This window comes from Acanthisitta chloris, unplaced genomic scaffold (genome assembly GCF_000695815.1).
Source record: "Acanthisitta chloris isolate BGI_N310 unplaced genomic scaffold, ASM69581v1 scaffold3792, whole genome shotgun sequence".
Classification (NCBI taxonomy): Eukaryota; Metazoa; Chordata; class Aves; order Passeriformes; family Acanthisittidae; genus Acanthisitta; species Acanthisitta chloris.
Window position 1 is genome coordinate 10,535 of NW_008662011.1, and position 9,343 is coordinate 19,877.

General features: G+C 57.0%; 1 protein-coding gene across 1 annotated transcript in view; it reads right to left on the reverse strand.

Annotated features, from left to right (window-relative positions):
- The window catches only part of CHD6 (chromodomain helicase DNA binding protein 6), a gene marked incomplete at its 5' end in the record, with an annotated part of 41,674 nt that overhangs the window by 5,306 nt on the left and 27,025 nt on the right, over positions 1 to 9,343 (reverse strand). The window contains 8 exons of the mRNA XM_009070418.1: positions 573 to 761; positions 1,439 to 1,885; positions 2,534 to 2,740; positions 3,022 to 3,170; positions 3,728 to 5,275; positions 6,355 to 6,563; positions 8,462 to 8,676; positions 9,106 to 9,113. Of these exons, the coding sequence (XP_009068666.1) occupies positions 573 to 761; positions 1,439 to 1,885; positions 2,534 to 2,740; positions 3,022 to 3,170; positions 3,728 to 5,275; positions 6,355 to 6,563; positions 8,462 to 8,676; positions 9,106 to 9,113 (2,972 nt within the window). The remainder of the gene's footprint in view (positions 1 to 572; positions 762 to 1,438; positions 1,886 to 2,533; positions 2,741 to 3,021; positions 3,171 to 3,727; positions 5,276 to 6,354; positions 6,564 to 8,461; positions 8,677 to 9,105; positions 9,114 to 9,343) is intronic.

The following is a 9,343-nucleotide window of genomic DNA, read 5'->3' on the forward strand; positions in this document are numbered from 1 at the left end:
CAGGAATAACCAGACTGTGCACTCCACTCTGTGCCACTGCTTTCTGGCAACACCCATGGCCACACAGCCACTTTGGTCTGGTTTTTAAAGCAAGGAAGCTTCCTCTTGCCTGGAAACCTTATTTAATACAACAGCACTGCCTAAAATGACCCCAGGTGAAAAGGAGCAACACAGACAGCCCTTGAGCACCCCAAATTCCTTTTCCCAATTCTCTCCCTGTCTCTGGTGTTGCTGGAGACATTGTGCACGGATGCACGGCAGCTGGAGAACTGAACCTGGGCAGCAGGACACAGCTCCTGCAGGATGCCAGACAAGTCCATGCTCAGGGACCCCTGGAGGGCATTCACAGTCCACAGTTTGTGCATGTTTGTGTTCAGGAGGAAAGGAGAGGAGTTCTCCAGCAGCAAGTGCCTTTTGCTGCTGTCTGGGGAACTGTGCCCAGTTGGATGGACCTCCCAAACAGCCCTGGTGAGCACCACAAGCCAAGTTACTAGAAAAAGCCTGACACAAAGGGCAACACATGAGGGGCACACACACACACACACACACACGCCACTGAAGGCCACCCTTACTGTGCCAAAGCCGGGAACATCGAGTGTGTAGTCAGACTGCTGCCGGAGCCAGTCGAGGAGACTCTTGTTCGGGACAGCCTTCTCTTGGCTGCCTGCAGCTGGGACTGGCTGTGGAGTTGAGGTAGCAGCAACTGGCCCATCAGGGAGGGGACTGGTCTGAGGGGGCTGCGACTGGTCTTCCTGAACATCCTGCCGTGGAGGGAGGAGCAGGGAGAGCCCATCAGCAGCATGTGGTGATGCATGCACACCAAGAAGCACAGCTCCCAAAGCAGGTCATCTGCTGCCATCATACAGATTCATCCACATATTCCTAGTGGCTGTTCCTTAAATTACCACCCACCATCACATTACACTTCCATTCAATCCCCAGCACCAGTGGAGGGAGGGCAGAGAGAGCTGGGAGATGCTGCTGAACTCAACTGGAAACATCCTCATCACCCGAAGACCAACTTCCCTTTGGATCACTCCTAAAAGTGGTCTAGAGGGGTTGGCCTTGCTCCCAAAGCTCCATTCTTCCTTGAGTGTATCCCAGGTTAGAAGCAGAAAGGGTGCAATAGGCTCTCAGCCACAGCTCCAACAAAGTCAAGGACCTTTCCTCATGTTCTCTAACCCTAAACACCCCCTGAGGTGGGACAGCTGCTTTTGATAATGCTTAGCAGGACTCAAACACTCCAGTGCTTGCAAACCAGCAGGAAAACTTCCCTTCCTCCCTGTAGTAGTATCTGCTCCTGCTTGGTCCTGCACAAGCCTCCTGGGGGAGGTCCCACAGTATCATGGGCAGCAGAGCTTACAGGGGAGAGCTCGGCTGTGAAACAAACTGTGCTGACTCCACTGGGTCCATGTGAAAGGGGGGAGCATCAACCCACCTGCAGCCTGGTTGGAAGAGGCCTCTCCTTCAAGAAGATGAGGTCCATCCCTTCGACATTTTTCCTTCTGCCCCGTCTCCTCCTCATGGCAGCATCGTCTCTTCGGAGGTTGCCATTTACAATCTGTCCTGTGACAGGATGGATTAACCCTGCCTGTAGGATCCCAGACAAGTCCATGCCCAGGGAGCCCTGAAGGGCATTCACGGTCCCCAATTTGGGCATGTTCGTGTTCAGGGGGAAAGGAGAGGAGTTCCCTGGGGACCCATCAGAGGCTCTTGACAAGTCCACCGCTGCCTCACGCCAGCCGTTCAGCACAATGGGTGGATGGACATGGGCTGCTGCCAGCTGCTCCAGGCTCCTCTGCTTGGCATCTCTCTCCAGCTCAAATTCATAGGGTCTCCTGTGCTTCCGCTCGTCCTTTGCAAAGACAGGGCTCAGGAAACCTTCCTGTGGGTGCCAAAGCCACAGAGAGTGTTACAGCTGCTCCCACTCTGCCCAGGGACCACAGCTCTTCACACCAGCACTGAGCTAATGGTCAGGCACTCCTGCTGCTCCACAGAAGCCCTGAGGGATGCACTTGATGTGCCCTGGGCACATCAAAACTCTTTCCTGGTGTGGGCATGGTGCAAGAGCAACCTCACACACACTCTGATCTCCCAAGGTGCTATAACCCTGGCTGCTCCACCAGCTGCAGGGCAGCCAGGCTGGGGCTCCAGGGCAGCAGCTTCTGTCTCTGTCCAGTGGCCAGAGGAGCTGTGAGAGAGCTGGGGACAGACAGGGCAGTGCCTGCTCCTGCACCCTTTCCTTTGGGGTACCAAGGCACTGTTCCCTTTTCTCTCTGACCATGTTGGGTGCTCCAGCAGATTCTGGAAGCACCTCTACAGTCGCAGAGCCTGTGGAGCTGCTGAGAGCAGCCACCCTCCCAGGAGGACAGCAGGGGAGCTCACCAGGGACCCTCAGGGGAGGGGACGAAGTGGCTTAAGCCATTCACCCTAAGTGGCACCAAAACACCCCACTTGGGACAGTCCTGAGCACTTGTGGGCAATGTCTCACCCCAGAATCCTGAGCATGATCCTGCCCACAGGCTCCCCTCACCTGTTGTACCTGTGAGATTAACATCCCGTTGTTGAAGCTGGGATCAGGAGCCTCTGACTCAGCATAGCTGTTCCTGCTGCCGGCGTTGCTGGCCACAGCTGGGGCTGTCAGCAGGCTCTGGGCCTCGAACTGCTGGCTGGAGGAAGGCCACTTGCCCTTCAGGATGGCATGGCAGATGTTGTCAATGCGGTTGATGATCACACGGTCCTGCAGAATTGGACAGTGGCAAGCTGAGACTAGAATGACTACTGACTAGTGTATGTCAGCTCAGGATCAAAACCAAACCCAGCCCAGGAGATCTCAGCTTGGCAGGGAATGAGTTGGGGGCAAGTATACCCATGGCACAGGGGCTTGGCAAGAGCACCTCAGTCAGAGCAGCTGTGGGGAGCCATGCACGGAGGAGCAGAAGGCAGAGCTGGGGCTGTGTGAGCCACTGCTGGTCAGGACCATGCAGGAACACTTTGATACAGTGTTCATTTTAACCTTACCTTAGGCCACTCAGAGAAGGAGTAAAGCGTCTTCTCCTGCAGCAGCTGGGCAATGGTTGGTGCCCGGGCATCCTGAAGGTCATCGATCTCCCCGGGCAGGACAGAAGCAGAACTCTTGCTCTCTTCCTCCAAGTACTTCTCTGGACCATCTAAGAAAGTGAAGGAGAACAGAACTCATCACCACCCTGGTTTTCTCTCCCTCCTGAAGTGGGAGCATCTCCTTACACCCTCCCACCCCAGTGCCCAGCTGGCTCCACAAAGGTCCCACTCTCCAGCTAGTCACCAAGAGAAGCACCAGACCTGGGTCAGGGCAGGTGGCCCAGGCTGCTCAGGAAGGGTCATCACTCCCCTGGACTGAGTCTGGGGGGCTTGTATTGTAGCATCCCCCATCCCTGACCACCCCCATACCCCAGGTGGGCGAGGAGGAGGTGGGCACATGCCCTTCTAAAAGGAGCTGCTGGCCAGGCAGTGCCCTGTGCCAGGAATGCTCATGGCAGAAGGGCTGCTGAGGGTCAGGGTGGAGAGTTCTGGCCATGCCCCAACCCTTTGTTCCCCAATTACAGCAGCTAGAGGGACCCCAGGTCGTGCAGATGGGAGGCCACTGCAGAGACTGGGCAGCCCCAAGATTTGGCTCTGCAAGAACAGCAGGTCCCTCCCACCCCAGCCAGAGGTGACAGTCAAGCTGAGGTAGCTCTTGGGACCATACCTTGGCTCTTGCTGCTGCTGGCTTTTTCCTCCTCATCTCTGTTCTCACACTCTTCTTGCTTCACCCCCTGGGGCTCAGGGTGTGGGGCTTCTGGACAGCCTGCCTGTCCCTCAGGCCCTAGGCCCCAGGCCTCCCCCACAGCACAGGGGGGCTCTGCCCCTGAAGCTCCCAGCAGAGGTGTGGGCAGGCTGAAGGGCTGGCTCTGAGCCTGGCCTGGTGAGTGCTGCAGGGTGCCCTCCTCATCCAAGCCACGGTCCTCCCTGCCCTCTGGCCCAGGTTCTCCCAGCCCCAGGGACTCTCTCTCGCCATTCACGTCTTCTGGGCTAGTGTCCTCAGGTGTGGGGAGGCCAGAACTCTGCTCCTCAGCCCCCAGTTCATTAGCCTCAGGGTCACAACTGGCCCTAGCCCTGGGACCACTCAAGCCTTCCACAGCATCTGCTGCTGCCTCGGAGTTATCGTCATCCTCTTCTTCCTCCTCATCCTCCTCGCTGTGGCTCTGACTTGGCCCCGACTTTGCTTCCATTCCTTTCTCCTGCAGCAGACTGATGAACCTCTGCTCAGGAGGAACCTTTAGTTCATAGTCATGGAGACTGGGACCATAGAGCCCCATGCTGAGGACCCTTTCCATGGTGCCATGCTCGGGCAGCCCTGCCGCTGGGCTGGGCAGGGCTCCCTTCTGCTCCAAGGCCTCGCTGAGCTCGGCTGGGATGCTCTGCGAAGGGTTGCTTTCAGGGGTAGAAGGTGAAGGCTCAGCTTCCTCGTTCTGATTGTCCATTCGGTCAGAGCCCACCTGCAACCCCTCGAGGAAGGGAGCCTCTCTCACGGCATCGGCATCGCAGCTGGACGGATCCTCATCCCCCTCCAGCTTGCCCTCGGAGAGTTTGGCAATGCTGCTTCCGACATCTGTGCAGCTTGGACTGTCTCTGGCCAGGGAGCTCTGCTCGCTGTGACAGGCCTTCTCATCATACATCATACACACCAGTGACTCCGGCAGTGAGCTCTCGTCGTAGTTACTGGAGATGATGTCCCGGACCTCGGACATGAACGTTTCACAGTTTGTGTCTGGAGGGCTGCCCCCAGCCTGGGACATGGTGCTGTCCACGGTTTCTAGCTTGATCTGACTCTCAGCTTCATTCTCCAGGGTGTCACAGCTCCGGTCCACCTGGCTGTACAGAGGGGAACTGTAGAGTTTGGAGTTAGTCTGGTAAAGGCAGCACAGGGTTTCTGGGCCCGGGAGCCCTGTTCTTTTATGCTGGGCATAGTTCCTGTATGCATCTAAAAAAGACAGCTGGGGGTCGTTCATGATGTAGTAGTCGGTGCGGTTCAGGCCGTGCTTGGCGGTGCCGATCAGCAGGTCACGGTCGTGTTTGCCGCACTCCCACCAGACCGGCAGGTAGAGGCTGGGCCGGCACAGCTTGAGCCGCTCGTGGAGCTGTGGGCACTTGAGCACCTGCTCGCGCACCTTGCGCAGCAGCTCGATGCGGTACAGGGTTCTGGCAGCACGTTCCTCCGTGATGGGCTCCACGTAGATGTCAGGGTCTGGAGGACCTGCAGCAGGGACAGCAAAGCCAAGGCCTCATTATACAGGTTGGTGAGAGTTCCTCAGGGGCAGTGATGAGCAAGGTGAGTTTTAACCCTTGCTCAGACTGCAGGTGAGCTGGGGGCAGTGCTTGTAACCACTGTTGAGGCCTCTGTTTCCAGTCTCACCACCTTCCAGTCACATCCCACCAAATGGACACAGGGGAGTAAAACCCCTTGACTTCAGCAAGGGATCAAGCGTGCCACTGGCTGCAAAGGATTTCAGAGTCTTGTCTGAGCTCTGCTACATCGGCACCAGCAGTGCTGGAGCTGCCTGAACCTATGGGCAGAGCAGCTCCTGGAGGTCTGAACCTCTGTTAGCCCTGTTCTCGGGGCAGGGCAGCTCGTGCTCACACACACACAAGGAACTGTGCCTGAGACCAGACCCCCTGACAGGTCTGAGGCAAAACATTTTCTGCTGTTGCTGGAACCAAATCGCTTTGTGCTTAAACAGGCCCCAAGCAGCTTTTCACCTGCCGTGTCCTGCCAATGCAGGGTCTCTGCAGAGCACTTGATGTAAACGGATGCCCTGTGTGTTGGCCATGCTCCCCAAGCCTCCTGTGGTGGGTTCAGCCTCCTTTTACCCTGCAGCAGAGCTCCACAGTCAGCATGGGCATGGAGGAGACTCTGTCCAGTGCCAGCAGAGACATGCTCAGAGCGAAAGCAGCCACACAGCTCACCCAGACAACCACAGCTCCAGCATGGAGATGTGTGTGCTGCTTCTCTGGTCCTCTGTCATATATTGAGGTTGTTGTCTTGGATAAAATTGGTTGTAATTTCTTGCAAGAGCTTGGAGAGATCTGTGAGAGCAGGGGCTGGAGCCCACAGGGCTGCTCTGCCCTCCCACTGTGCTGGGGAGGCAGTACACAGTGGGAACAAGGCAGCCAGAAATGCATGTGACTGCTGCAAGCCTACAGCCTGCCTGGCATCTCCATGCCTCCAACTGTCCCTGAAACTCCTCCCTTGCTCTCCTGCTCCACAAGAGCAGTGGGACCAGTTCTATACAGACCTACCATTACCCCTCCATAGGCCATGTGATTTCCACTCACCATCCTCTTTCCACAGAGGGAGACCACAGACATTCTTGCACATGGCCACGAAGCTGTAGAAGTACTTCTCCAGGCTCTCATCTGTCTTCTTCTCCAGGCGAGAGATGGCTCGGAACTGGGTCCAGTCAAAGATCTTTTTCTCCTGGTCATAGACAACCCCAAAGGAGGAGACAGTGCGGTAGAAATCTGCCTGCTCCCTCCTGGTCCACCTGTGGGGCAGGGATGAGACAGGAACACCACTGAGACATGTTCTGGGCCCACACAGTCAAGGCACCAGGCAGAGAGCCTCAGAGAGCACTGTCTAGTTACTGACCACCAGTCTGGGGGGAGGTGTCAGGAGGAGCACACTGGGGAGACCATCACAACCTGAGACTGTCTGCCACACGGAGGAGAGGCAGAGGTCATGGATCCTCTGGCTCTCAGCTCATTGCTGAAAAACCCTCTTGGCTCTTTCAGTAAACCCCTGAGCACAGCTCTGGGCTGTGCTGCTGATGGGGCACAGCCTCCAGCAGCTTTGGTGGAGGCACAAACCTATCCCACGTACTTGCTTCCTGCCACATCAAGCTCTTTCACCACCTCCATGGAAAGGCCAACTCTCTGTACCAGGAACTAGAAAGGGAGGATCTGCAGACACAGCTCTCATCCAGACTCCTCCAGAGGGAAACTGGGACTTGGGTTTGCTGCTCTAAGTGTCCCAGTAACAAAGTGCGTCCCTTTTTTGCATCACAGAAACCCCATGCAGCTCCAGGCTGGGGGGTGTTGTTCATCAGAAAAGGACTTGGGAGTGCTGGGGACAGCAGCTCAGTGGGAGCCAACAGTGTGCACAGGGCATCTTGGCCTGGATCAAGACCAGTGAGGCAGCAGGACTAGGGCAGTGATCATCCCCCTGGACTCAGCACCGGGGAGGTCACACCTCAGTGCTGTGCTCAGCTTTGGGCACTCACTGCAAAAAGGCCATTGAGGCACTGGAGCGAGTCCAGCCAAGGGCAGCGAGGGCAGGAAAGGGCCAGAGCACACGGGGAAGGGCTGAGGGAGTTGGGTTTGGTTAGCCTTGAGGAGAGGCTCAGGGGTGACCTCATGGCTCTCTCCAACTCCCTGACAGGAGTTAGTTACATTAATCATCCAAACCAACGAGCCCAACAGTGAGTTTGTTGAAAGGTCTCAAATTAAAGTGTTGTGGGAAACTCCTGTAAGGATACGTCCCACCCCAAATCCTAGAGAATTACAGAGCAGGAGACACCAGGCTGCTGTGGTGTCCACAGCACAACAACTGTTGTCCCCACCTTGCAGAGGGGATGGTACAACTGGAAGAAATCCACAAGAAGGGGAAAGGGAAGGTGGACTGGAGCAGCCTCCACACAGGGGAGGCCATGAACAGAGCACAGGGCAGCACAGATACCATGTGGTTACGTGGGGTCCTGCTGTGGGGACAGGTTCACAGAGACAAAGCTATCGAGGGCTGGTGATCAGTGCCAGGGCTGCACTGGGGACTGGCAGCAACGGCATCAGTGCCACCCTGTGCACACCCTTCTGTTTCTGCAGAGAGCTACTTGGGGTGCCAGGACAGTCCCAACATCCTTCCACTTACTGGGACACAAATGAAACAGGAGCACAGTGCAACCAGGACACGTCACCACTGGGCTACCGAGGTCGTGAGCAGGAGGCAAAGGCAGCGGCACGAGAGCCACAAGGGGCGGAAAGGCTTCGCTCGTGGACTGTGACAGAGCTCATTTGTCACCCTTATGCACAGTGTGTCCCAAGGGCACAACTCTGCCCAGCGGCACCCGCTCTGCTGGGGCTGGGGGTGACCCCGGCCCAACAGACACTGGATTTGACCCTGAAGAGTTGTCCCCTTGCTTTCTTTCAGTGTCATCAGCTGCTACCCACAAGCCCCAGTTTGCAGTGGAGGCTGCTCCCCAGCTGGGCTGGCTGCTGGAGCCATGAGGCTCCCAGGGCTGGGAGCAGCATTCCCTGCCCAGCAAGGACCCACATGACTCCAGCACCTGGGCAGTCAGCTGCACCGAAGGTCCTGACATTCACCTGGGTTAGGGGGCAAAGAGTTCAAGTGGGCTAAATCAGCTTTGGGAAGACCCCTCTGCTGCATTACCTTTTCTGCATTTCTTTGTTCACCGAGTCCATCTCGGAGGCTCTCCGGAACATCTCATCCTGCAGCCAGTAGCCATGGTTACCAGGCACCAGCATTTCGGCGCGGGGAGGCAGCTCCTTGCGGTTGCAGCGCTGGTAGACAGTGACAAGTCGCCGCAGTCTGGCCGTGAGAGCAGAGGAGACAGGCCAGCAGGATCTGTCTGAGTCGGAGCCATCCTGGGCTTCAAATATCAGCAAGGACATTAGTATTTAATGCACACACAAAGCCACAGGTTCCCACATCCCTATGGCCAACTCCACGAGCTTCTTCCCACCTTCTCCCTCCCATGAGGAGCATCAGGAATCACAGTCATGAGTGGGGGGCTGTGGAGACCTTCCCTGGGCCTGTTGGCTCACAGCCTCACCATGTCTTAGCTTCTTTCAGAGAGAGTCCAGAGGCAGAGATTAGGGTGGGAGTGATGGCTCCAGGCCAGGCCATGCATGGGAGAGGACTGCAGCTCCCTGCTCAGCAATGGGGCCAGCCAGCCCATGGCACGTGCCAGCACTGCCCACTGCAGAGACCCTGCACGCTCATCTCATGCAGGCAACCGCCAGACAAGGAAAGGCTAATGGCTTTAGTCACCCTGGGTAGCTGTGGCTGGAAACGCTCGGGACTCTGGCTGTCCTGCCACAGGGACCATGCCTGGGTCACCTGTGACTCTGCACATGAGGGCTCCTGCCCAGATTGAGCTACCTCACTGCTAACACAGAGCAGTGTGTCCCAGCCCCTGCAGTGTGTCCCTGCCACCCAGCAGCGCCAGCTGCAGTGCTCCAGCTGTGCCACGCTAAGCCCTGGGAAGCCACGTGCCGCACTGCAGGAGACATGGCCTCACCTGCCGCTGGC